Below are 26,468 nucleotides of genomic sequence, written 5' to 3'. Positions count from 1 at the left end.
GAAATGCATTTTCACGTATAGTATGCGTCATTATTTTGCGTCCACTATTCTATGAATATTCAAAATCCATTAAAAAAAAAATGGATGTTTACATTCTAAACTCATGTTTAGGAAAATTTTGTGTTTTCCTAAACTCATTTATTGGTTTAAATTTTATTATGAGGATCATATCCATATATTTATGTTGTCACAAGTAAAATTCTATTGGTATCACAATAAAAAGAAGCACGTCTATTTCCAAGACTTCTAAACATTGAAACCAAAATTCTGAATTTCCATTGATTTTTTTAAAACCTTATTCTAAAGAAGACCAAGTTTACTAAAATTTGGATGCGCCAAACAAAGCATAATGGGCGGTTTTCCTCCGTCTATTTACAAAAATATGAGCAAATGCTTTATTTATTTTTTATGAGTCTTTTAGTCCATTATGCTGAATGAAAATGTGGAGGCAGCAAAAGTGAAACCAGAGTTGTGAGTTATACAAGAAGCAAATGAAAATGAAAATTTCATCTTATCCTTTTATGATTTTTGTTGTTTTTTTTTTTGGTTGGTATGATTTTGCTTTTTTATTTATTTAATTTTTCTTACTTGTACCAGATTGCGCTTGCCATAACTCAAAAAGTTGATGCCTGCCCAAGCCCACCCCACCCCATCTTTTTCCCTTTTCTAGACAATTTCTTTTCTTCATGCCTTGGCAACCTAATTTTACTTTCCCATTCACCTAAAAACTATAAAAATAATAACAACAATAATTACTCCATTTCACTTTTGCCCATATTTCAAGCAAAAAATATGCTTAAAAAAAGAAAGAATAAGAAAATCCCCTACCCACTACCAATTTTATTTTATATATTATTTCTCACCGGATTCCAACCAAAACAAGAAATATATATTTTAACATTAAAAAATCATAAATAAATCATTACAAATTCAAAATTTTCTAATTATTTAATATTTTATTCTTTTTTATTTTACATTTCATTTTTTTAATCTCAATTCGGACAGTCTTAGGAGAGTTAGGCACCCAATAAGCTGAAAAACAAAAAAACAACCTTTCTTACTATTATCTGAACAATTTCCATTCAAATCACAAAACCAGAAATCAAAGAGCTCAAAAGATCAAATCTTTTTCTTCACACTCTACGAATAAAAATCAAAATTTTTTCCTTTGAAAAAAATTTAAATCAATTTCTTCACCCTTTGAGCTCTGTTTTTCAAGCTAACTTTGCTTTAAATAAAAGAGCTTTGAATAAAACTACTCTTTTGCAGCTAATTTTTCCTTGTAATAGTTTCTCATGTAGTTTTTGTGTTCAAAGCTCAGGAAGCTTGAGTGTTGTAGCTCTTTTTCTCTTAATTTTTTTTTTCCATCTGGGTTTTCTGTTTCAGGTATAATTTCTTGTTCAGTTTTCAAATTTCGGAACACTGAGCTATTTTTCGAGTGATTTAGATTAGTAAAGTAAAAATGGGTTTTTGTTAAAAAGCTCAAAAGATACAATTTTGAGGGTTTAAGGTTAACTATGGAGGGTAGGGAAGGAGTGAATAGTAGTGGGGTTACAGTGGTGGCATCAGATGCTCCGTCAGACTACCATGTGGCTCCAAGGTCTGAAAACACAACCCATAACGCCGGATCAACACCTCCGGCGCCGGTTGCTCCGCCACCGGCGGCGGCTCTGCCGGCGGATGGGTCTTTGCCGATGAAGAAGAAGAGGGGGAGGCCAAGGAAGTACGGACCAGACGGGAGTGTGACCATGGCGCTTTCACCAAAGCCGATATCGTCCTCTGCGCCGCCTCCGGTGATCGATTTCTCGGCGGAGAAGCGCGGGAAAGTGAAGCCGACCAGCTCAGTGAGCAAGACCAAGTATGAGGTGGAGAATTTAGGTAATGAAATAATGGTTATTTGTACATACCCTTTTGAGTTCGAGTGATTTTATGCTTGTTTTTGAGCTAAAGTTGAGATTTTTAGTGTTGGTATGTGTTGTTTCTGTGTGGGGATTGGGTGAGATTTACTCATGTAAGGGGTTGGATTTAAGAGGGTATAGCTTTGGGGTTTATGGGATTCTTGTTGGGTAGATGTGGGACCTCTGATTGGATACCCTTAGTAAGATCTTGGTGTGTGTGGTGGTAGTTCTGAACAGATGAGTTTTTGTGGGTTGGTATGGGAATGATGGAATCTTCTCGTTATGGCTGTCCTTTGGCACCTCTCGCCTTTTTGAGGAAGAAAATTATGCCAGGTGCCAACTTTGTACATGCTAAAGTCTGCAGGTGATGGTGAACAGACTTGGACTTGAAACCTGTCTTAAAATGGCTGACAGATCTAAAGAAGGAAATAATATCCCCTCTTTTATTTATGTCTTGTCCATGTTAGCGACTTAGTTCTGATTTTTTGTTGTATCATTGGTTTCTCAGAATGAAATTCTGGTTATCGTTGGTCTTTGTTATTTCAGTCTTAGCATGTATTGCGATCCTTTCTACCAAGAGTATTGGAGCTTAGGAGTTTCAATTAGCATCTACATTCTAGACTCATAATTTTGCATTTTATTGGGCCAGTCAACTTTCATAGTATTCTTTGAAAAGATGGATGGTGGAATATTTATTATGAAAGATATTTGCTAGTATGTGATTCTAGTTTGTCATCTGCTGGCTTCACATAAGCGTCTGCATGAAAATTTATAATCCCAGCTACCAATCATTAGCAGAAATGTGCCATGTGGAATTTGATTAATTGTTGTTTATCAGTTTTAGTAAGATAATTATTGTGTTTTTGTTTGTATGCAGATTTTATCATATTTTTCAAATAAATTTGGGACTGACATTTACTTCCAGTCTTTCAGTGAATTAGTTTCATCAATGCATTATATATCTCTTTCTTTGTTTTCCTCTATCCTTTTGGATAATCTACTAGTTTATTCTTTCACTTATACAAGAATCCTAGGTCCTTACATTATTGTTTTGGTACACTGGTTATGCTTCTTTACAATTGTCATGCCTTTCTTTTTCTCTCTTTTGGATGTTTGAAAAATTATTCTGCTTTATACAAGAAGATAGGTTAAGGAAATGTTGGCAATTTTGATTTAGCATAAATGAGTACTCGTCTCAATTTTTATAATAATTACCTTTGTTTGGAATAACCAGGGGTAATTCAAATTCTTTTGGGACAGTAGTTATACCACCTACTGTCCAACAGATTTCCGTTGCTAGCTAATCTGTTAACATTACCTAATATTTTCAATCTATGTTGATCATGCATCTGTATTAGTGTTTTATCTTTTTGTGACTGAAGTAAAGATGGTAAATTGTAAATATTTAGGGACTTAAGCAATAATTATGGAAATGCATATGCTTTTTTTTTTTTTTTAGTGAATGGCAATGCATATAATTTCTGTTGGTGTGTGTTTTTATCTGTACTTTTTGTTTATAGATGACCACTTCTGTACAAATTATTTGCAATCACAGTAGTGGAGGCTTGGAAAATCCATACTGGAATCTTTGATGGTAGGAAATTAGGAATATGGCTAACTGACAAGTTCTCCACCCTTGTAGGCTGCTATGAGCTCTTTAATTCTAGTATAACACCAACAAGCCTCATATGGAATTTTTTTTTTATGATTGCTTGCATTTAACGTGATAGTATTATTATTTATAATTTTCTTGGGATTACATAAAACAAGCATGTAAGCATAATAATTAAAGTTTCCTAATCTGTTTTTGAGGTTGATGATGATGTCATTGTTGGTGTCTGTTGAGATCTGCAGTTGGCCAAGTCTGAGTCAACACTCTTTTTTGGTAAAAACTGAAGATTAATGTTTTTTAACAAATGATGGAAAGATGATTTAGGCTCTACGTTACTTTGCCTTATTTTGATTTAGGGAACAAGTACCTTGATGTGAAGGGCATATGTCAAAAAACCTATCACAAAGTGGAGAGCTCCTTTTTATGTGGCTAATCATGCAAGAGTTCCTTTTTTTTGTAGGTGAATGGGTTGCATGCTCTGTTGGTGCTAATTTTACACCCCATATCATCACTGTTAATTCGGGCGAGGTAATTAACTCTAATAATTATGTTTATGTCATATCCTGCATTGCGAGAACCTTCATGATGTCAATGGTTGGTCTAAATGAATGGTTACATTACTTAAATAGCTGGACATGGCCAATTGTAAGTACTAGGTTCGGCGGATGTTCTTTGGTTCTTTCACTAATTAGTGACCTTTTTAACATTTTCAGATCTTTTATGTTACTAGTTTCTTGGTTCTTCACTTTAATGAGTACTTTAAGCACTTAAGTTGACTTTTCCTGTAACAACTGTGGTTGTCTTAGGATGTCATGATGAAGATTATATCATTTTCTCAACAAGGTCCTCGAGCTATATGTGTGCTTTCTGCAAATGGTGTTATATCAAGTGTGACACTTCGTCAGCCTGATTCTTCTGGCGGTACATTGACATATGAGGTGATGCATCTTATCCTCATTTTGATGATATCTTTATTTCCGTTAGTTCAGTAATGTGCCATTTTTGAGGTATTGTTGATATTCTATTAAAAATAACTTGTTTAGTGTTTGATATATGTTTTATTTCTGTAATATTCTGCTATATGTAGCATTATAAGCATAATTAGTTTTCAGAGTTGATGTTTTTTTTTTCTTATTGCTGATTATGTTGAGTAGTATGCTCTTACTCTGATCCCTTTCCGTCATCACTGTTAATGAGTATGCTGAAACTTCTTGAGTTGGTAGCTAGTTTGTTATTAATAATGCTTAATCCTTACATTACATGGACTATGAGGTTTTTTTTCCTCCCCTTTAAGATGGGAGCTTTTTGTTGGCATGCCAGTTATTTACTTATTATGTCATAATGTGAAAAGTGAGGCTTATTCTATTAGTCAGTTTGTAGTTAAATCCTTTGAGCCTACTGTTGTTCTCTTTTTGGGGGATAAGTGAACTTTTGTCCATTTATTAGACAAGTAGATTAATGAACACCTTAGCAGCTGTGATGCTGTTACAGCCCCATAACTAGAACCAGATGAGAGAATCGCAGTTGACAGTAAAGTGTAGTCTAATAGCCAATAGGGATGAGTGGTTATAATGAATGAAGACTAATACTTATGCTATAATCAAAATTTCAGCATCGGAATGGTTAGATTGGAAGAATTATGCCTTAAGTCTTTCCACTCATGATTTGGAAATGTACTAAATTAGTCCATCATCCTTGCATAACTGTTTGGTTCTGGTACATTAGGCCTGTATCATGCATAGCTCTTGTCAAACTTGTTGCTACCTCAATCCACATGGTTTTCCACCTTTTCCCCTTATGCAGCCTTGATTTCTGATAATTGATTTAATGATTGTTTTTCATTGAATTTGCCTAAATGAAAGACCGATTCTTTATGTTTGTACATTTAAATTTCCAATATCGTATCTTTTGTAGTTATTATATCTTCTTTCGTGAACCACAAGTGGAATTCCCATCTCTTTGCATTCTTGTTCTTGCAGGGGCGTTTTGAGATACTATCTTTATCTGGTTCATTTATGCCCAATGAAACTGGAGGGACAAGAAGCAGATCAGGTGGGATGAGCGTTTCTTTGGCAAGTCCAGATGGGCGTGTTGTAGGTGGTGGTGTAGCTGGTCTGTTAGTAGCTGCAAGTCCTGTGCAGGTATGGCTTTTTTTATTTCCGAATTTCTACCCGCATCCTTGAGTTCAAACTTTTAGGACCAACCTTGGCCATTTGCATCCAAAAGAAACCCAGAAAGTCAGCATGGTTATGAGCTGCTTTTTAATCACAAGAAACCATGATCTGAGATTTCTTCCTTGATTTAAATCAGGTTGTAGTAGGCAGTTTTCTGTCAGGAAACCAGCATGAGCAGAAGCCCAAGAAACAGAAACATGATTACATCTCTAATGCAACGCCAACTATGGCTGTTCCTATTTCTAGTGTTGATCCAAAACCAAACTTCTCATCTTCGACTTCCTTCCGTGGAGATAATTGGTCTTCATTGCCATCGGATCCGAAAACCAAGACTGACATTAATGTATCTTTGCCTGGAGGTGTAATCTGAAAGAGAATGCACTTATAGTTGCAATATGAGGTTTCTGACTGACCACAGTGGCAGATTAAACTCCCAAGTCCCAGCTGTTGGATCTCACTTCTCCTTGTTTGTTGTCTGTAAACTTGTTGACTACTAGTATCGTCATGGGGTTTGCACCCATTTTAGGTGTTATTTAAATTAGCCGCATAGGTAGGCTTCTAGTGCTGCTTATGTAGCCTGTTGTGCCCCCTAGAGTAGTTCGATGATGTAATATTAGCACCAGAATCCGTCTTTCTTTGGATTTGATGTAATGTGATTTGGAAGTTGTTTGAGACCTATTGATTGACTGTGTCTCAATTGTTTGCTTCTGTTGGTTCAACTCAGCAATGGTTTTAACTTCTGCACAATAAAATTGGTAGTAACTCTGTAAAACTCAGCTTTCATCTCTTTGACTTGGTCAGATGATGGTCGAAGACAGGAATTTAGGTAACCTCTGTGCCCATTTAAAACTTTGGTGCCTGGGAACAAGACACTGAATTTGGATTGTTTTCGCTTTCGAAGATTTCATGTCTCTTTCATTTGTTAAACGGTCAGTGAGCTCAACTCAAGTCAACTGTCGTAACCATCAAGAATTCGTCATTGGCATTAAGATTTATAGAGTGATATCAACAATGGAATTAAACAAATCAGATTGAAAGAACCACTCGGGGTCAGTTCTATTTAGCCCATCTCCTTGGCTCTGTATCACCTCAAAGTGTGTTTCCATTGCAACAAACAAAAACACATTTCTTAGTCAGCTACACTTGCATTTGCATGTAATATTTTTTTTAATTTTAATTTTTCTCAATCTGTCCACTTCAAATCGTCGCAGAATCTAGGGATGTTTCCTCATCTCCAAGAAGTTTCTTGCCAAAAACCAAAAAAATAATAATCTTAAGGGTCAATGCCTAGGAAGTTTCTTCTTCTTCCCTTTTTATGTTTTTTGTATTTTTTTTTTCAAGAGCCTACAAAAAGCCTCCAATGAAGTTTCCCAGAAATTGTGTTTTATAGCCAAACGTAGAAGTAATCAGATACCAAAATCTCCAAGTCACTTTTTCAAAGCCATCTCCACTAATGTTCTGCTCAAATTGGCTTGTCCAATACCAGAGTGTCATATGGTTGATTTACATCCATGAATAATGCCAGGGTTTCAAAATTCTGACCCATTTCTTGTGAAGATAACCAAAATAATACCATTATTGAGATATTAAAACATATTAAACTAATGATCAGGATGACTTTGGTTCTCCCAACACATACTTCAAATTTGTATTGTCTTGATTAATTTTATGTTTGCCCAAATTACACCCAATTGTGAAATGGGTGAAACTTGGACTTTTGGCTTGTCCTTTTCCAGGTGGGTTCCAAGACAGGGTCAGATTCTAGCTAGAGAACTCATTAAAGGAGGCCTCATGTTTTCTGGAAACCCAGAAAATTAGGGGCTAAGTTATGCTTGGAAGTTTTCATTACTTAACCATAATATACGCTATCAAACTTAGAGTATACAAATAGTATAACTATATCAAACTTTCCGGGAAAACCACCTAAAACAAATAGGTTGATGCAAAAAGCTCCAAACTCTATAAATTATAATCCCTTCAGAGGAGACTTAAGAATTAAACTATCACAATCACACCTGTTTGTTTAAACCAGGGCATGAGGCTTGTTGGGGTACCAGGAACTGTCTTTCTCTTACTCTTCATAGCTGCTGCTCTTGACCTCAGCTCTTTGCTGCAATCAATCTCGAAACGCAGTTTTCATTTCTCATCCAATCCTCTGTTTGTGTTTTCACTATTTAACATCATCATCATCACCATCATTGTTGGAAGTCACAGGCCATCTTCCGGGGAAGTTGACGGTACCATACCTTTCCTATATCTTCAGTATGAACTAGAAGAAGATGCAGACAATGATGTTGAGGATACAAAGAGTGATAAATACTTGAATCTGGATGGTTATGACAATGGCAGTGACCGTGTTGATGACGAAAGTGAAGATTATAGCTTTGATTCTGATGGTTACAACGAAGATGACGACGACAATGGTAGTGATGACGAGATTGGTTGGGGAGACATGGATGAACACGACAGTAATTTGGAGAAAAGAATTGAAGACTTCATTGATAAGGTTAACAAGGGATGGAAGGAAGAGAGGTTAAGGGATAGTCTCTCCAATCCTTTGCAGTTTAGCTACTTGTGAAGAAGTATTACAACCCCTTACAGATGTAGACAGATTACCCTCAAATTTATCAACATTGATGAAACTTGGAGAGCAAAACTAGCTCATACAAACAAAAATAATCAAATTTGTAGTTTAACCTCTGTATGTAGCAAAACTCAAGAAAATAGTAAAAACCTAATTTCTTTTCCTTTGTCTCTCTATTTCATTCTCCGCCCTATAATGTGTACCTTTCTTAAGACTTTATTATCTTCAAGACCATAACTGATTTCTATATTGCTATTCATCTTATAATCCCCTTTTTGGTGGAGAATCTTTGTAAATAATACCGCTTTCACTGCCCCTCATTAGTCAATGGAAAAAGAGAATTCGACCACACAATAGATGAATCTATATATTTTTCTTCTCTAGGCAACTTTAATGGGAAAAACTGTGAGTAAAAATGATAACACTTTTTTTTAGCAAATAGTTATTTCCAAAAGACTTCATGTGTTTTCTTCCTTCGAAAGATCAAAGGGGCAAAAATTCTATGCAACAATTATGGCTAAGTAGAATACTACATGAACATAAAAATGAACTTCAGAAACATTTTGAACACTAATAGCTACCATCATCCAATTTGCCAGACAAGCAACAGTTACACTAACCAAGACCTGTTCCCGCATCCTTGGGAGGTGCGTCAGCCTTAATACGAGGTGGCCTAACTACACGATCAATGAGCCCATACTCAAGAGCCTCCTGTGCATTAAACCGCTTCATCCGACCTAAGTCTTTGTTAATCTGCATATAAACAGTTCAAAATATCAAAATTGAATCCAAGATCAACACAGGCATCTTTTGTTCAGGTGATGTCTAAAGTTAGTCATCATTCAACTTCAGACTAAGAAACAATAACTAATAATGCTTAATCTTGTAAATGGTAATTCATCAATCTTGTGCATCACTTATTGAAACAGATAAGTAACAACGCTTAATGTGGTCATAAAACGACCTAACCCAAAAGGGATTATAGGTTTTACTTGTCAAAATAGCTAACCTTTTCAACTGGCTGGCCAGTGTTCTTAGCCAACTCGTTATAAAGGTAATCTTTGATTCTGAGAAGTTCATTTGCTTCATTTTGTATGTCATCAGCCTGCCACAATAAAGATTCGTGAACACCACAAGGACCAAAAATCTACAAACATGAAAGGTATATATCGCAGCTTTTCATGGAATGACAGGAAGCAGTAATACCTGACCACGAGCAGCCCCGGCAGGAGATTGTAGCGCAATCCTTGATAGTGGCATTGCAAATCGATTGCCCTAAGCAAAGCAGAAATTTTAAAAAGGTGGAGTTTCAGAGTTCAACCATCTTAGTTAGAAATAGATGAAAGCAACAATCTTTTTAAGTCACATCGAACATAAAGATAATGCATCAAATCACTAATGTACAGGGGTTGCTAAACAGCATGTGTGAAAGAAAGAGCTCGGATAGCAACAAAATGGACATGAAAGGCCATCATCAGTCATGTTCTATAGAAAATTATATTCCCCCACATTATACCACATTATCATAGCCCTATTTAGCTGTATTAACTTCTGCACTTCTGAGGCAAAAATAAAAACTTGCGTTCACCACCTTCGTGATGAGCATTAGTATTAAGGATGTTATCAACTTGGATTCAGTACTATTACCTTTTCTCCAGCTGCAAGAAGAAAGGCTGCTAAATTATAGGCATAGCCCACACAATGGGTGCCAACGGGACTCTTTAAGCTCTGCATAGTATCATAGATAGCCATGCTCGGAGTAAGCTGCAAAATGGTGCAAGTTTCAGATATATGAAACATGGAAAAAGATTATCAAGAAAGAAGTATAATCATCATGAAAATCTGATACTCACATCTCCACCAGGACCATTGATATACATATAAAGCCTTTTGGAAGAATCAATAGTGTCAAGGTACAGCATTGTTGCCAAAATCTGATTGCTAAACTCTTCATCTATATTCTGCCCAATGAAGATAACACGTTCTCGGTACTACATTCCCAGAAAACAGAAGATTTTTTTAGAGAAACACAATAAAAATGGGATTCCACTAAAACTCCATTAAGTTGAAATCCACTCCAAAAAGTTGACTTAAGATGTCAAGTTGATCTACTTTATAAAAAAAAATTTATCTAGCTACCAAGATAGGTTTAGGGAAGATTTGGAATTGAAAATAGAAATCAAATACTAAATGCACAGGATCATTTGAAATATTTGGATAAAAAAAATACAAAGAAAAAAGCTTCAACAGAGTTGTAAAAGGAAATTGGTTCAAATAATCCGCATGAGTGGACTGCAAGCCTCCTAGCTAGCAATACACAAAATAAAGGGCCATCCCTAGATGTGTTTCGTATCTAATTTTATAACATGTACCTATAACCTTCTATGTCAACAAACTGCATGTCCAATTCATATGAAATTAACTGTAATGACTTACTAGAGCATTCCACAAATCAACCCATTGCCAAGTTCCCTCACCAGGAGTTCTATAGGGCACCTTTGGTGTCCCTATAGGCATCATTCCAATTCGCGCTCGTGATGGTCTTTGGTTACGTGTCCTGAAAAAGGTCAAACGTAGAGATGCATCATCCATGCTTTAACATACTGATTTAGTAATTTAAACACCTCTCAGATAAAAAAAGTTATCATGCAAAATTGTAACTTATTCTGTTTGTTTCAAAAGAATCAAACCAAATTGAGCATATTTATTTTCCTGAAAAATGGTAGACTAAAGAGTCAGTTAGAGAACAATAATAACTAATGCAACAGTAATCAAAACGAATCACAATCATTAGCTTCCCCATCCACTGGGAATTCAGGATACTTGTAAATATATATTTTAACCTGACAACAGAGTGGGCACTAACCTAGTAATGAGGATAAGTTATGCTCCTAAAAATATGAATTTGCACTTCTCATCTCTAAGGCGGGGGGTTAACGAGTAAAATACAGCAAATATCAGGGATATACCACTTATTATTCAAAAAATAATAATTCTAAGATATACATAACGTAGCCTTGCACCGCGCATCCATGATACATGCATGGATATACACATATTTGAGATATCATTGAAAACAATGAAGGCTTCATTCCAAAGAAGGGAAGAATATAACACCTTAGATGGCATGTCAAGAATAGAACAGACAATTATAATTTTTACCATACAACAGAAACAAGCCAGCCTCAGTTTTTATTTTGTGATTATAGGCTATAATCAGCCTCATCTTTGCAATCCCACAACGATACTTCATTGAGGAACAAAGAAACAAGTCTAAGATTCACGATTTTGAGTGTCTTGTTATGGTTAAAACTCCCCTATATCAGATAATACAACAAACAAATAAACAATCTCATTGTTGCCGCACAGCCCAAAATTCAAACGGAGAAATTTTCAGGAAACCAGTACACAAGAAACTCATTCAAACAACATAATGAAGTTTAATGAAGCAGGATTGCCTTAGCTGCACTAGGATAATTACACCCTGTTAATACTCTTAAAAAAGTTTAAGTGGACACTACCAATATATTGGATATACGCTAACTTTTGGCACAAAACCATCAAAATTCGGAAGGATTAAAGAAATGTATACAAGCCCATAATTTAGTTACCTGGATTGAAGGCTCTTATTAACTTTGCCGTAGAGCTCAACCGTCAAGTTGGGGTTTTTAGCTCCAAAATTTCCTTAGTTTTGTTAAAAGAAAAGCAAATCAATTATTGATACGTCGCAGAAAAGAAGACCAAAATTATCTAACAAGAGAGGCAGTGAGTACCTAAAGATTGAAGCTTTAACCCTGAATAATGTTTTGTTGCACAACTGTGGAATACAAATTGCTGATTACAATTAAAAACATTCATTTATCTTGTTTTCTTTTAAAAATTAATTAAAGAAGAAAAGAGAGAAAAACAGCAAAACCCATGTGGGAGAAAACCTGAGAGGAGGAGCGAGTCTAGCTTGGGGCTGAAAGCTTGGAGTAGAAGTGGTCGGGTGAAAAGAGACTGCCATTTTCGCAAACAGAGATAGGAAGTTGGGAGCTTGGGATAGAGGAAGAAGAAATAGACTGGGGCGGGATCCGCTAGAGCCAGCAACACTTGTTCTCTTTTCTTTTTTTTCTTTTCTTTTTTATGGTTAAAGGTTGTCTCTTTCTTTTTCCTTTGTTTCGCCAGATTTTAAAAAGAAATTAAATATATAATTTAATACGAAAAGATGGGGATATGCGAATAAATTTTCTACAAAAGGCCTCGGTGATGTTAGTAGTGGGCCTCTATTTTATGCATGTTGGTACACCGAACCAATGCATAGGGCCACCACTCACACTACTGCGTGTTGGTACCGAATTCTCGTAGGATTACCCCACTGGCACTATGCAATGCTAGTACCAAATCCCGCATAGGTCCACCACTAGCATTGATATTGTCCCCAACTTAGCCACCTAAATCCAATAGATTTCCTTTTGGTTATTATAGGTGTGGGGTTTTATCCTAAAGGCCTTGGTGTTATTATCAATAACACCCCTATATTTAAGGTGTAAATTACTATTATAATAGCCCGATGTGGGACTCTATAAATAAGAATAATGCATATATTAGACAACAGAAGCACGTCTAGCTCAGTTGGCAAACCGGAAGTTCTTTATCGTTAAGGTCGTCTGTTCGAGAACCACGGTTGGCGACTCAAGGGGTACACATTTCTTGGAATATTTTCTCCCATTCTTCTTATTTTTTTTTTTCTCTTCATAAACATGAAATCTATCAAAGATAAAATAGAAATTTCATTTTCCTTTATAATAACCAGAATTAAATAATCCAATCTCATTAGATTCAAAAGCAATTGCAAAGGAAAGGAACCCATTATCCTTGCACAACCAGTTTAGAAGCAAATGTCTATGTGTGACTAAATAAATCGGAACAACGTCAACCAATGTTTTTCAAAAAGCTCTGTGGCTCGCTTCAATGTGTTTAAATAAGAGCTACAGTTGACAAAGAGCTGGAAGAGAGATTTGATACATGGACACAATAAACCAAGATACAAATACAAAGTGACCAATTTGGTCTCTAAAGGATTCAAGTAGGCTTCTCATAAGAATTCTGATCTCTAAATTCGGAAATGGCGCTTCTTATCATTTCAGCTGCATGAGGCTGCACAAACAGGTGAGTACTATTCAAGACATGTATTATGAATTGCTGTGAAGGGGGCAGTGTATTGTTGTAATTGATGATGAATTGCGCCATAGGTATGTCGCTGCACAAGAGAATTACAAATGGTTGGTTTTGGAAACAAAGAGAGCTTGACAAGGGAAAAAGAAGCAACTCAAACTACTCTTTTAGGAACTGCTGGATCAAGTCAACAGGCAATGAATGCCTGGATAAATCAAAATCTATTGGTGAATTGCTCTTTGTATCATAGAATTTACACAAGCCAGAAGCTTCATAATCAAGGCCTCACTTTCAACTCAAAAACATTATTGTCAATCTGTGATGACCATACCCTCCATTGGAGCTACCAGTAGAAAAAAGGTCAAGACTAACACCCAAAAGAGAAAAGCTGTCAAACCAAATGACAATCAGCAATACAAAATGTTAAAACTTCTCATATTTTCATTATTATGTTTTGACATAGTTTTATAATATGTGAAGGGGAGGAGGAACCGCAACCTAATATCCTCGAAACCCATGCTTGTTTTTGTAAAATTAAGAAATGCACAACAGAAAGTTCATACAATTATCTTACCAAGAGATGAACAATCCTTTAGTGGCGTTCACCATCTCGTATCAAAACCCTCAAAAATTCTGAACTGCAACAACAGCAACAAAAACCAAGAGATGAGACCAAAATACTTCGATTATAATGATCCTAAACCTTAGCATACAAAGGATGAGAGAGATGATATGCTAAGCCAAAGCTTAATGGTATAACTTCTAGTCCTAAGCGTCACAAGAAAGAATTAATCAAAGCAATGAAAATAGTTCCATTACATAACATAGCAATCTCTGTTAAACCATATACATATTTAGTCAGTTTTTGATGGATTCAGTGCCTAAACTAATTCTTTTACGCAAATTTAATATCATAGAGATTATGGTGAAAACACAAAAAATTGTTATGAACAGCATATGAAACAAAATAAACCCATATTAGATCAAACCCATTCAGTATAAGGACCAAACACAATTACATGCCCAGAAAAACAACGATTCCAAGCTCATTCTGCGAACCCCGAAGTCCCAAAAGAAGCAAAAAAAGTTAATTTAAAACGTTTAAATTGCCCAAATAGATGGTAGAAACAAAAGGCAAATCATGGAGAAGCAACCAACAAGATCGAATTTTGAACTTGAAGATGTTAACATTTACATACATAACTCTGCTGCAGAGGTCGGTGGAGCTTTTGTCTGTCTATCCCCAGGGGTTTCGGTTGGCGTCACCCTCTCAAAGTGTATTTAGCGCAGTCTCTCTTCTATTTTATTCAATTTCTTTTGTTTATTAATAAATATTTTATTTTATTTCTTTTTAAAAGGGTTTTTTTTATATATATTCCAAATAATTTTATTTGCATTCATACTTCTACTGTTGACCATTAGAATAGATATAACATTGTCACACTGATTATGAATTACATATATAATTAAGCAAAAAATTGACACAGAAAACTAAGAAAATTAAAATTAAGAGTTAAAAAAACTCAACTGATTAAACATGTAAATTAGCCCATGCGTAAGTCCTTCCGCCTTAAGGTTGTGGGTCTGCCCTGATGCTGGTGGTGAGAGTAGCCAATCTTCCCCCTATACTTTTTTTATAAAAAATAAATAAATTTAACCCACATCTACTTCTAGATCATCAAACTCATCTACTGAATAAACGTATAACAATTAATATGAGAAATGAGACAATATAAAAGTAGCAATCACCACTCCAAAGGATTGCAGCTAAGCCTTCATTTAAGAATTTAAATCTTAATTATGGGTTTTTATTTTTATGTAAATTGTGATACAAAATAAATTACGAGTAATATTAAATCAAATAAATCAAATAATATTCATAAGTTTCCTCAGCTTATACCCAAAAAAATAAAAAATAAAATCTTTAAAATCCACCAAATTTGACCTTAGATTGAAGCTAAGAACCCGAAGATCTCAGCGGTTACTAGGGTTTAAGGGTTTCATCAACTAGGTGATAGAAACCTAGGTGTTTCTTGTTTGCTTTAATTTAATATAATGTTTTCGTGGTCTTTTAGTTAAACTGTTTTCTAAACTCGAGAAAGATGGCTATGGTGAAAAGGCCCCGTAGTTATGTGATCCAATTGCTTTCAGTGTTTTGAATAAACATAAATTGTGGAAGATGCTGGACTTTGAAAGAGTACCATAACCAATCACAACTGTTGCCTTTTGTCTTTGGGGTCTCTTGATTAAATTCAACGTTGTACTAAAAATTCTATTTTGTTTGGCCAGATTTGAAAAAGAAATTAAATATGTAATTTAATACAAAAAGATGCGGACGAATAAAAAATTTGCAAAAGGCCTCGGAGCTATTAATAGTGGGCCTCCATTTTATGCGTATTATACACCGAACCAATGCATAGGGCCACCATTCACATTAATGCGTGTTGGTATAGAACCCTCGTAGGATTACCCCACCGGCACTATGCAATGCTAGTACCAAATCCCGCATAGGTCCACCCACTAGCACCGATATTGTCCCCAACTTAGCCACCTAAATCCAATAGATTTCCTTTTGGTTATTATAGGTGTGGGGTTTTATCCTAAAGGCCTTGGTGCTATTACCAATGAAACCCCTATATTTAAGGTGTAAATTACTATATTACTTTCCCGATGTGGGACTCTATAAAATAAAATAATCCGGTGCTTAATCAACAGCAGCTTGGTGTAGCTCAGTTGGTAGCGCGCGAAGACCTTAACTTTGTTGCCGTTGGCTCGAACCCCCATGGTGTGCGATGAGTCTAAATTTTTGAGAATCCTAGCCACGACCATTGCCCAGGCTTCCCTGTTACAACTTTAAATTATTTGTTTCTTTTTTCTTCTTCGTTTTTTTTTTTCCAGACCCAAGTTGATAATGATGTAATCTATCAAAACTAAAATAGAAACTGTATTTAACCAGAGTCATCAAGGAGCACAACTGTAGCATGCAAAATTTTAATTTGGTGCTATAAAATTTACACATCAAATTATAAAAACTCAAACAATCGTGTATGAACTTGAAGAATTATCAATCATCCCCTCCTCCTCAATCGCCAATCATGTCATAACCATGGCTGCTAATGAGGCCTTGGTGAATGCATGCCATGCCTGTTTGGTCAGTGTAGCCACATCAACCAGTGCCATGGCTAAACTATAATAATTGAGGTTTGTTTCTAAAAGTGAAATTGATCTTAATTACACATTTAAAGAGTGACTCGCGACTAAATTGCTGTGCAATCAGACGCTTATATCATGATTCTGTGGATTAATAAAGAAAATAGAAGTTAAGCTAGACTGAAAAAAACCAAGGGGGCTTGCAATGCATGCACGTATCCGTTGTTCATTAACACGGATTTATATTTGAGACAGCACAATGTCTGAATACTGAATCAAGAAAACACAACCCTAAATCCCTGAAACTACAGCTATAACAGAAGTTTGAAAAAATGTCACAGACTATACCGATGAATTTACCATCCCACACAATCATACAACCCTTGACCCATCTCCCACAAACTACATCAGTCATGATTTGGTGGCAACAATCTTGATAAGGAGCAGCAATTAGTGGCAACCATTCAGACAATCCGTTAAGGCAGCTGTTGTCCCTCATTATTCATGGTCTTCCAATGCAGTTAGAATCATCCTACAAAAATGTGCGAATAAGATAATGCAACTAAGCAGTATTGAACATACAGAAAAAGAACAGTTGAAAGAAGAAGTGCAACTTTCTGAGCCACATACCAGAATATCGAGAGAAACAGGAGGAAAACAAGATAGAAGAGTTTGAAAAGCCGGATCTTCTTTTCTTTGTGAAGCATATTGAATATCTCAGTAACATCTACCAGGTGCTGCTTTCTCATATACCTAATCAAAAAAAGTGGATGCTTAGTCAGAACATAAAACTAAACAAATAGCACATTCAGTAGCTCACAACACCAAGACACAATCACTGCACTAAAGCATAAATTCGTCTAGAAATCACAGCTATATCATAAACTTATCCATGGCACTTGGGTTTAAGTATCATCAGCCAGCATGTGTGGACCCTACATTTCCATGTACATCCAAGAATCAGTGATAGTGTCTGAAGCCTTTGAGAAGCGTTCTAATACTTATCTAAATGTTGTGTTTATGCGTCTACAAGTCAGAACAAAACTACATGAGCGCTCAAACATTAATTCTTCGGCAGAGATGGTAATTGTAAAGAATTTTAAAATTATGATAGAGCTGTCCTTCCCATCCCCAATCCTCCTCCCTCCATTCTTTTCTTCTCTCTTCCCCAAGTTAACTCTAGATTCTTAGTGTTTATCTTGTCTTTCATCTGAAGAATCACTTTTCCCTATTTGTTTGATTACTTGTCTACTCTTATTTTTGCATATGTCTTGATTTTGGTAATCCTAGCTTCATCTTTTTCTTCTCTTTACTTCAAGGTTCAAAGAAATCACAACGCATTGCATCAGCATTATATGGAAAGTAAGAGAACTTACAGTTTCACATTATAGTAGAGGTATGGACCACAAAACAGTGACATGCACCAATGCCCTGTTAGAAGAAAGAAGGCACCTAGAACTCCTTCTGCAATATACTCGGGCAGAATCACTCTGTTTATCCGGTTTGAAGAGTCATAAGGGTTGATATAATCAAACTCTAGATCCGCTAGACACATCAGCTGCAACAATTGAAGTGGTAAATTTCATATCTCTTAAAAGTATAACAGTAGAAATAATATTATGCCAATCAGATACTATAGGATTATACATAATAGTTATGTCTATGCCTTAACATTTTTAAAGAAACATCTATGTCCTAACATACCCTTAACACCAGCCATTTCAACATTAAAACACTTGCTCTTACTGCCATTAGCATTGCCATCACAGATACAAGATGATTGGTGCTTAAGCACCTCAACAAGCTACAATAATTGGGTATGGGGGTTGCCAAACCAAGTCTAACAAAACTGAAGAACAATAAAGGTAACACCAGAAAATCCTAACTTGGTGCTACCAAGGTAACGGGTAACAACCACTTTTCAGGTTTCATGTGGAAATAAGGAATATTTAACTGAATCAAATATGTCTCCATTTTCTCTTGATCGAAAAGTGAAACTATGAGGCAAATTTTTCTGATATTTCATTCATTTGTAGGCTCCAGGAAATTCTTCCAGCAGAACTCCTTCATGATGGTACTTTGGTTTCGGCTTCAACTTAACATTGGGATTGGAAGACAATTCCAATCGCCACGAAAAAGGACTAAATAAACATCCATGTGACTCGAAAAACTCCTTTCTATAAAACATAAGAAAGAAAAATAAACTAAGGGACAGACTTACTGAACTCCCATTATGAAAGAATGACAAAGTAAGCGAACAATAAAGAAAAATAAAGGATTTTAAGAATCCACCAAATGTAAGTAGCTATAAGAGAGATTAGAAGCCTATAGAAGGAACAAATGCATTTGGATCATATCTAGTTAAGCTAAGCTATAAGCCATAGGAATCCACGGTTGAACTTTAAATTTGTAGAGAAACCCATATGTTATGTTACAAAGTGCACACACACAAAACTTACTCAAAAGGGAAAATGCATTTTCATTAAATCTATGAGCTTTCAAGTTGCACCACGTTTTCTATTAGCATTTGCCAGTAATGTACCTAATTCTTTTATTCTTGTATCACCAACATAGAAATTATTGTCAAAACACACACACACACTGTGACATCATAAATATACCCTTTTAAACTATAAGTGCCATTTTGGTGAGCAAGAAGTGAACTTTTTTTGTTTGATTGATTGCTCTCTTTTAAGCCATAAAATTGAAATTGAAATTGAAAAGGAGCTCATTAGAATGTATGTCAAATTGAAATAATAATTTTTAAAAAAGTTAAATAACAATGAAAAGGGGTTTTAGGGATTGACCTGGAAAACAACCAGGGCAAGTAAGGCTATGAGGAAGAAGAAGGAGATGAGCCAAACGTAGAGATCTTCCATGCTCTTCCTCCTCTTCCTCTCACACTACTGACTTAATCTCTCTTTCTCTCTTCTGTGTGTGTGTGTGTGTGTGTTCGATTCTACGTGCGCACGATAGCAGCCCCAGAATGAGATGTGCTAACAGAGGTGCAAGTGCGCAGTTCGCGCGGCTGGGTCTTTAGCGTTTGCTGCGGATACACGGAAAGGATCGGAGCTGTTTCCCTTTCGTTTGTTTTTTTGGGACGGGCGGAGGAGACTCGAGAATGGTAGTCAAGTCTTTCAAGCCAACGCGGTGCCCCGAGGAGGATGAATGATTAATGCCATTTTGGTTTTTTTTAACTTAATAAACCAAAGAACGATAATCTCCATTTGGGGCTCGTCGGCCAGGTCTAGGTGGCACTATATGAGTGGGTCTATATGGGATATTTATTTATTTATTTATTTCATTAATAATATTTTCTTATTTATTTAATTAATAATATTGTCACACTACGTGGCACCATATGAGTGGGTCTATGTGGAACATATATTGCCACATTAATGGTTAACATACTTACTAACGACAAGAGTGATGGTATATATGAAAGTTGTAGGAAAATCAACTTTGTATATGCGATTGAGATGAAAAAAAACATTTTTTTTATTAAAGGCTGAAACTCCATAAATTTCAGACTTGCTAGCCGGGCATTTATGGGCTCAAACAGGCTGAGCCGGGCCTATGATTTGGGCCGGACTTTAGACACCCTAATTCAAGCCTAGCCCACTAACTAACAGGGCGTATCATGAATTTTCTTAATGGGTCGAGTGGGCCCCCAACGGCCCGTGTGCCAAATGATAACCCCTTGTCTTACATGTTTTAAATAAATAAATAGCAGCATTGGACCAAAGAAAGAAAAAAAAAAAATCAACTCTGGCCAAGTTTAGCCCAATACTTGTGCAAGTAAGAGCTAGTCAAATAGGCCCAACATCAAATCAAACACTAGCACAGTGAGATCCACCTAACAAAAGAGAAAAGCCCATCAAGGCTAGCGAAGCCTAGCCCAGTCTAATGCATGTAAGACCGAACATTCAAAATCCAAACTTTTTCTAATTTAATGGAGGAGTGAGAATTCAAAAGCATGACCTATTCCAATATTGAGAAAGAGAAAAAAGGTATAACTGGAGATCAAACATCGTGACAAACTTTGGCCTCGTTTGGTGGCTTTGGTTTGGACTGAATTGGAGTAAAGTCCAATCCAGTCCTTACGGGTCATATCCGTTTATATTAAACTTATAAGACACAATATGTTGGATTGTTGTCCAATCTTAACATACCAAACAACGCCTTATATACTTGTCTAGTTCAATTGAGATAGTCCAATCTAGTATGACCCATCAGACATCGTCACAAATTTTGATACTTGCTCGAGAGTAGATTAGAAGTAGACTAATAACCATTTAGTTATGCTCTCTTTCCAATGTTAGAAGAGGTATGAAGTCTTAAGAGTACCCATGTGATTTCATAGCACTATGTTAACCAAAAGGCTTTGTTAATAAAATTTCCACATCTAAACCACAACTTTTCACGTGAGAGAAAACTTGTTATAGAAACATGCATGATTGATGAAAATACATAATGAAAAAGCGACATTAGTTTACAGCAAGAAATCCACAAACTTTGTCCAAGGAAATGGAGAATTCCTGGTTGCCTTCTTTGCCTCCTCACAGCAATTAGAATGATTGGCAGAGGGCTTCGACTTTGAGCTGCACAGGAAGAAATTCCTAGACCCCAACTTTATCAACTTCTCATCTCCCTTCAAACCTGCACGCACATTAAAAATTAATTAATTCCAGACCTTCAATACAACAGCCACTCATAGCACGCCACGTCATAGTAACAAAAGTGCCTGCTTACTCTCCAAGCTGAACTGCGAGTAGTGAAGCTCGAAACGGTGCGGATCGGTCTCCTTCACCAAAGGCCTTCTCTTCTCCCTCACGTAAATCTCTACGGCCGCCTTGATCAAATCGCTGACGGTGTTCTCCGGCGACATTACCACCTGCACAGGTCCTAAGCTCCTCTCGATCGTCACGTTTAGAAGGAGCTTCGTCATCCGGTGGTGGGTCTCCGGCGGCGGCCAAAGCTTCACGGGGACGGAGATGAGGCCGCCGCGCCGGCGAACGAGCTCACCGGTGCGACTCTCCGGAGGAAACGTATGAAGCGCTAGCGCCCTCCCCAAGGTCGCCGGAGGAACAGCGTGGAAGTGGTTTCGCCGGTAATGGTGTGATCGATGAATCATGGTTTGTGGTTGCGAGAAGGCGAGAATGAAGAATGTAGGGAAGGTGTTTGTGGAATTGCTTGTGTGAGAAAATGAGAGTGAGAGTGATGGGAGTTGGGGTTTTTGTCATAATATGTTGAAGAGTTGAGCTGAGTGCTGTCGAGTCTGTGGACAAATGTAGAGAGGTACAAAGAGGCAGAGAGACTTCCGTCCAAGGTTTTCGATATGCTGCAGTTAAAAGGAAGAAAGCAAGAAGCTTCCCAGAAGTAACGTATCTTCAAAAGGTACCTGGAGTTTTACTTTATTACGACGGTTAGGCTGTTGCATGCCACTGGTTCCAACGGTTAATAAAGGAAATGAGTTAAAACTTTTTCTATGTTCTCAACTGGTTAAACTCATCTACTTGGGACCACATTTGTGGGTTTCCTTCTACTCAAGTAGAGAGTTGATACAACTCCATGATTAGTTAACTAGAAGATGACGCGTACATTATGTAGTTACGAGAAATGTTAGAGAAATCACATTTATGTATTACATTGTGTATCGTCTCTGTTAAAAAAGTGTTACGTAAATGTATTCTCTTTAGTATTTTCCAATGTCGTGTAACCAATTGGTAAGCATAATTTGGTTTGGAATGAAGACTTCAAGATTGGTGTGAGATTTCATTTTATTGTCAGTGTCCATGGTAATCCTTAGTCTTTAAGGAAGCCTAAATTGGCAAAGACTTGTTGTCTATGAATTGGGGATACGTACGTGGAGGTGGAAGATGGTTTTCGTGACAAATTTGGCATATTTTTGTATGTCGAAAGGAACACGTGATGTGGAAGCAAATGAAAAACACCTGTAATGGGTGTTCTAGTTGAAGAGGGAGGAGACTTGCCAGCACAACACTGGTGTTGACTTGTCGTGAAGGCACAGCCATGGCTTGCCCTCAACAAGAATATTTGGTTGGCTTTAAGAGAATCTTCATTATATTATTGCTGGCTTAATTTCATTTTGGAGTGCCTACCTTGAATGACAGAAACCTCAAAAGTTGACAATCAACCCGTAAAAGTTGACTAATTCATGAGATGAAATTATCAAACTCTCCTATGCGAAAGTCCGAAAATTATTATGCGGATGTCCGAACGTTATTATCGTGCAGACGCCGTGTATTTTCTACTATCTCTTTCTACTTTCCTCCTTGTTTATAATGGCATCCAGATGAAAGAATAACTATATATATAGAGGGATTTCTTAAATAATTTTATTTGAGAGACACCCATTAGGATATCCTATGAACAAAATTTCAAAGATCCAAACCCTCTTATTTTCACATCTTCATTCAGAGATCATCTTGCCTATTTGGTTCTGTTGTGCCATTGGTTTGTGCTTTGTACACCTGCCTATTTGGCGTTTTAATTAAATGAGATATGATTTCGACCGAAGAAAAAAATAAAAATTCAGAGATCATCCTTGTAAAAAATCATGCAAATTGAAAATCATTAAAGCATCTAATTGAGACCAACAAAATCAATGAACACGGTGTTTCGAGAAAACATTTAAATTTCAATAATTTAATTGAGTGGTCAAATGATATCGGATTCAAATGATTTTTTTGATAGAGAAGATCTTTGAATGAATATCTACAAATTGGATTAGTGAAATACAATATAGAGTGAGCTCTATAAAGATGTCCCTCAAATAAAATTATTTGATGAATTCCTCAATAAGGAAAGATTTTTTTACGAATTTACCAAAGAGATGATAACTAAAAGTTGAGAAGAAGCAGAAGCAAAACCAAAATAATTTGCAAGAGGCAGAACATTTTCAACCATACGTATTGAGCATTAGGATGTAGTGGAAACTCAACATTCCTTGGCCGGTGCTAGTTCCCTTTTTATGGTCAAAAGTTAAGAATAAGATAAAGACATCCGCATTACAACTGAAAAGGTTTTTCTCTTGGTTCAAACTAACGCCACGCAATTTACCTTTCTTTCGGCAGCCCATGTAGGAATGAAAAAAACATATGTTATATTCTGATCACTTTTTTTATATATATATACAACCGACATTATGGGAGGAGAATTTCCTCTCGCACATTGTCAAGGTGTCATTTGAATTCGAAGCTAAGACCACTGGTCTGCAATTTAAGGTCATTTCCACTAGACTAGACCCCGTTTGCGATCACAAAATACTTTGGTTCCTTAAAAGAAGAAAGGGAAGTCTAAATCTCTTTTCAGTTAATTAAAGAAAAAATATACATATATATACGCACATATTAAGTTGTGGATGCTGACACAATTGCAGAATTCAATAGAGAAGCTACTAAATCGATTTAACAAACCTAAAGAAACCATGAGAGCAATTCAGACTTAAATAAATACAAACAATTGACAGAAAGAAAGTCATGAAGCAAAATGTGAAAATTGAGTAAATTTGTAAGTCCTAGATTCAGGGCACATAAATAAAGCAATTGTACCTCGTAATTAATGAAGAAAAAGAAAATGAACAATTGGTATTTTCTTTTTTTTTCTTTTTTGGTCAAGTGAACAATTGGTATTTTCTTGTTCTTCATTTATATACATGTGAATCTTGTAATGAGGGAATCTTCACAGCATTACATAAATCAAATTCAAAAGGTATGAGAAAGAATGACGACAATGCATCGCAGAGATGTGGTCCGGTTGACATCCACATCTAGAGGCTCTTTCTAGAGCAACACGAATAATATTGTGTCACTCTAGAGCAATGATATTTTTTTGGTTCTTTGTACAGCTCATTTCGTGCAGATTATGATTCTCCAAAGCTTATGAGTCCTCCTGATGATTTTGCCAAGTTTACGAGCGAAAAAATTCGGGAGTAAGAAGACGGGGCGTGCCGCCGGTGGAGGAGAGTTTGCTCTCGCAGGAACGGCTTCAGAGGTGAAAGAAGTTGATCCTCCATTGTTGCTGCTGCGATTGCTGCTGTTTGTTCGAAGATAGAAGCTTCTGCTGCCACAATCCCCAATTACTTCTGATTTATCCAAACCTATTCAATCAAACTAGTGATCAACAAAAATTGTAATCCTAGTTCGGAAAGAACAAAATCAAACACTGGTCAGTAAACAAACTTCTCCTTATTGCATCAGTCAAGTAAATGGTGATTTATTATGAATCAGTCCAGCATAAAAAAAACACTTTCACCTGATACTCTAAAGCAAGCCAAGATCCAAAACCATAATTTTTATTTATTTTTAACAAAAAATTGTGCATGTTCCACATTTCTTGTAGTATACTCTGTTTTGATGGACATGTTATTTCCATAAAACAAGAAACTCACCAAAGAGAAACTTCAATTTCTAATGCAATTATCTTGTTAAACACTAAATTTGAGCAAAATATTAGAATTTTTTTTCACTTACTTTGAAGGCTGAAATAGGACTGATGCAACTCAAATGACAAGGCCTCATCCTTATCAAGCTTGGGAGTTCGACCTTCTTTGCTATATTTGTCTACAACAAGCTTGATTGTCTCATCCACTGTAGATCCCAGCTTAACCATGGCTCGAACCGGCCCCGGGCTTCCTTCAACGGACACATTCAAAACCACCTTTGCATCTTTCATGTATCCCTGCATTGCCAAATTTACCACATCTCAGCTCCCTGAGCCATATTAATTTATTAGGATTAATCCATTTTAGTTTCAACTTCAAATTAACAGAGAGAAGTACAAGCAGGTCATGTAGATGATTTTGAACTATCAAAATATTCTAAACAGTAAATGAAAATCGTTATAAAAAAAAGGGCCCCCAAAATCCCACCTACAATTCAACCCAATTTAAAACCCAAAAATCCCCTTCCGAAAAACATAAATAATAATAATAAATAAATGAAAATGAAAAAGCAAAAACAAAACTTTGAGTCATTTTGACCGTCGTACCTCTTGCTTCTGGGGGGAGAAGGGCATCATCAACGAAGGAGACGAAGCAAAGATGTCCGTACAAGTCTGAGGCCGGAACAGAACACCCTCCGGCTCCGACCTCAGGTCTCGAACACGAAAACCCTCCTCCCCAAAATCGCTACCAGCCGACGAGCAGAACAATATGGGCTCGGAAGAGCATCGCTTGAGAATCTTGATAGGCTTAGAGTGGTGGTGATGGTGGTGCTGCTTGGGCGATCCCCGATGTTGAAAGCTCCGTCGGTGCGGCGAGGGGTTCGGCGGCCTTACTTTCCGGCCTCTGGTCGCCTGAGATGGTCGCCGGTGACCCCTCTCTGACATGTAAATAAATTATCTAGTTGTAAAATCAAAGTATAAATAGTGGGTTGATTGAGATTTTGAATATGGGTTGTTTGTTTATTGGGTTTTGGAAGCTTTGAGATTTGAGAGGAGAAGAAACTTAGATGGAAAATGGAAGTTGAAGGAGGTAAAGGAAGTTGGTGGGTTTTGCTTGAGAGGAACGGGAAAGGTTCTTTGTGCTGCACAGTGTAATAACTGTTTTTTTTTTTTTCTCAGTCAACGTCACCACTTTTGATTGGTAGGTTTGTAATGTCAAAAATGCCCTTGAGGTCTTGCTTCTTCTGTCTTGTGCCAATTGAGGGTGTATTCAAGGTTAGGGATGGAGGTGTTGAAGCATGAGGAATGGTGTGGGTTTGATAAGGTCCTTTTCTCTTTGGCCATGACATGTGAGAATTTTAGATATATTAATTAAGTTGTCTAGTTGCTCCACTTGTATGTTAGGATCCAGTTGTTAATGGATCGGATTTTCATATGAATTTGACGTCATTAATAGAAGATAGATCTTGTCACATAATTTGATAATT

General features: G+C 36.5%; 6 protein-coding genes and 1 pseudogene across 8 annotated transcripts in view; 2 read left to right on the top strand and 5 right to left on the bottom strand.

The window, feature by feature from the left end:
* Positions 1 to 1,019: 1,019 nt before the first annotated feature.
* On the top strand, positions 1,020 to 6,360 carry LOC110753650 (AT hook motif DNA-binding family protein). Its single transcript, XM_021954591.2, has 5 exons — positions 1,020 to 1,878; positions 3,971 to 4,038; positions 4,317 to 4,448; positions 5,490 to 5,651; positions 5,821 to 6,360. Exons 1-5 carry the CDS (start codon positions 1,518 to 1,520, stop codon positions 6,052 to 6,054), a joined length of 957 nt encoding a protein of 318 aa, XP_021810283.2. The 5' UTR covers positions 1,020 to 1,517; the 3' UTR covers positions 6,055 to 6,360.
* A 1,249-nt stretch (positions 6,361 to 7,609) lies between these two features.
* LOC110753673 (uncharacterized) lies at positions 7,610 to 8,422 on the top strand (annotated as a pseudogene).
* A 252-nt stretch (positions 8,423 to 8,674) lies between these two features.
* Positions 8,675 to 12,358, bottom strand: CLP2 (CLP protease proteolytic subunit 2). The gene is made up of 9 exons (XM_021954592.2): positions 12,201 to 12,358; positions 12,042 to 12,085; positions 11,880 to 11,952; positions 10,705 to 10,825; positions 10,122 to 10,259; positions 9,916 to 10,032; positions 9,475 to 9,543; positions 9,278 to 9,373; positions 8,675 to 9,021 (listed from the first exon to the last, which is right to left on the bottom strand). The coding sequence occupies exons 1-9, from the start codon at positions 12,272 to 12,274 to the stop codon at positions 8,884 to 8,886; spliced, it is 870 nt and encodes a 289-aa protein (XP_021810284.1). The 5' UTR covers positions 12,275 to 12,358; the 3' UTR covers positions 8,675 to 8,883.
* Positions 12,359 to 13,023: 665 nt separating this feature from the next.
* The window catches only part of LOC110753656 (general transcription and DNA repair factor IIH subunit TFB5-like), a 39,858-nt gene continuing 26,413 nt past the window's right edge, over positions 13,024 to 26,468 (bottom strand). Inside the window, exons 1-3 of one of the 3 annotated variants that reach the window (XM_088253274.1) lie at positions 14,625 to 14,736; positions 14,000 to 14,063; positions 13,024 to 13,510 (exon numbers count right to left, since the gene is read on the bottom strand). In XM_088253274.1, the coding sequence (XP_088109400.1) occupies positions 13,333 to 13,510; positions 14,000 to 14,034 (213 nt within the window). In that variant the 5' untranslated portion in view covers positions 14,035 to 14,063; positions 14,625 to 14,736 and the 3' untranslated portion in view covers positions 13,024 to 13,332. Of the gene's footprint in view, positions 13,511 to 13,999; positions 14,066 to 14,624; positions 14,737 to 26,468 lie in introns of those variants that run through there. The other 2 variants (XM_088253276.1, XM_088253275.1) reach the window with 2 other exon arrangements.
* Positions 16,757 to 19,758, bottom strand: LOC110753653 (Cornichon family protein). Its single transcript, XM_021954594.2, has 4 exons — positions 19,383 to 19,758; positions 17,952 to 18,133; positions 17,206 to 17,328; positions 16,757 to 17,107 (listed from the first exon to the last, which is right to left on the bottom strand). Exons 1-4 carry the CDS (start codon positions 19,452 to 19,454, stop codon positions 17,074 to 17,076), a joined length of 411 nt encoding a protein of 136 aa, XP_021810286.1. The 5' UTR covers positions 19,455 to 19,758; the 3' UTR covers positions 16,757 to 17,073.
* LOC110753652 (uncharacterized) lies at positions 20,944 to 22,128 on the bottom strand. Its single transcript, XM_021954593.2, has 2 exons — positions 21,328 to 22,128; positions 20,944 to 21,234 (listed from the first exon to the last, which is right to left on the bottom strand). The coding sequence occupies exons 1-2, from the start codon at positions 21,707 to 21,709 to the stop codon at positions 21,068 to 21,070; spliced, it is 549 nt and encodes a 182-aa protein (XP_021810285.1). The 5' UTR covers positions 21,710 to 22,128; the 3' UTR covers positions 20,944 to 21,067.
* Positions 24,136 to 26,147, bottom strand: LOC148294489 (PPR containing protein). Its single transcript, XM_088252872.1, has 3 exons — positions 25,588 to 26,147; positions 25,071 to 25,278; positions 24,136 to 24,697 (listed from the first exon to the last, which is right to left on the bottom strand). The coding sequence occupies exons 1-3, from the start codon at positions 25,924 to 25,926 to the stop codon at positions 24,447 to 24,449; spliced, it is 798 nt and encodes a 265-aa protein (XP_088108998.1). The 5' UTR covers positions 25,927 to 26,147; the 3' UTR covers positions 24,136 to 24,446.

Source organism: Prunus avium, chromosome 5 (genome assembly GCF_965620075.1).
Source record: "Prunus avium chromosome 5, drPruAviu1.hap1.1, whole genome shotgun sequence".
In the NCBI taxonomy this organism is placed as follows: Eukaryota; Viridiplantae; Streptophyta; class Magnoliopsida; order Rosales; family Rosaceae; genus Prunus; species Prunus avium.
Note: the sequence above shows the minus strand (reverse complement) of the source record. Positions and strands in the feature narration are given on the sequence as shown.

What these genes read in the sequence shown, in the direction of transcription:
- LOC110753650 (XM_021954591.2), top strand. Translation starts at nt 1,518, where the DNA reads ATGGAGGGTAGGGAAGGAGTGAATAGTAGTGGGGTTACAGTGGTGGCA. An exon ending in GTATGAGGTGGAGAATTTAG is followed by an intron (nt 1,879 to 3,970) that starts GTAATGAAATAA and finishes TTTTTTTTGTAG; the next exon opens with GTGAATGGGTTGCATGCTCT. An exon ending in GCGGTACATTGACATATGAG is followed by an intron (nt 4,449 to 5,489) that starts GTGATGCATCTT and finishes TTGTTCTTGCAG; the next exon opens with GGGCGTTTTGAGATACTATC.
- CLP2 (XM_021954592.2), bottom strand. Translation starts at nt 12,274, where the DNA reads ATGGCAGTCTCTTTTCACCCGACCACTTCTACTCCAAGCTTTCAGCCC. An exon ending in TTGATTTGTGGAATGCTCTA is followed by an intron (nt 10,260 to 10,704) that starts GTAAGTCATTAC and finishes CTGGGAATGTAG; the next exon opens with TACCGAGAACGTGTTATCTT. An exon ending in TTCTTGCAGCTGGAGAAAAG is followed by an intron (nt 9,544 to 9,915) that starts GTAATAGTACTG and finishes TGCTTTGCTTAG; the next exon opens with GGCAATCGATTTGCAATGCC.
- LOC110753653 (XM_021954594.2), bottom strand. Translation starts at nt 19,454, where the DNA reads ATGGAAGATCTCTACGTTTGGCTCATCTCCTTCTTCTTCCTCATAGCC. An exon ending in CTCTACTATAATGTGAAACT is followed by an intron (nt 17,329 to 17,951) that starts GTAAGTTCTCTT and finishes TTTTTTGATTAG; the next exon opens with GTATATGAGAAAGCAGCACC. An exon ending in CTGTTTCTCTCGATATTCTG is followed by an intron (nt 17,108 to 17,205) that starts GTATGTGGCTCA and finishes ACATTTTTGTAG; the next exon opens with GATGATTCTAACTGCATTGG.
- LOC110753652 (XM_021954593.2), bottom strand. Translation starts at nt 21,709, where the DNA reads ATGATTCATCGATCACACCATTACCGGCGAAACCACTTCCACGCTGTT. An exon ending in CTCGCAGTTCAGCTTGGAGA is followed by an intron (nt 21,235 to 21,327) that starts GTAAGCAGGCAC and finishes ATGTGCGTGCAG; the next exon opens with GTTTGAAGGGAGATGAGAAG.
- LOC148294489 (XM_088252872.1), bottom strand. Translation starts at nt 25,926, where the DNA reads ATGTCAGAGAGGGGTCACCGGCGACCATCTCAGGCGACCAGAGGCCGG. An exon ending in TCTCCCCCCAGAAGCAAGAG is followed by an intron (nt 25,279 to 25,587) that starts GTACGACGGTCA and finishes TTGGCAATGCAG; the next exon opens with GGATACATGAAAGATGCAAA. An exon ending in GTCCTATTTCAGCCTTCAAA is followed by an intron (nt 24,698 to 25,070) that starts GTAAGTGAAAAA and finishes TTGATTGAATAG; the next exon opens with GTTTGGATAAATCAGAAGTA.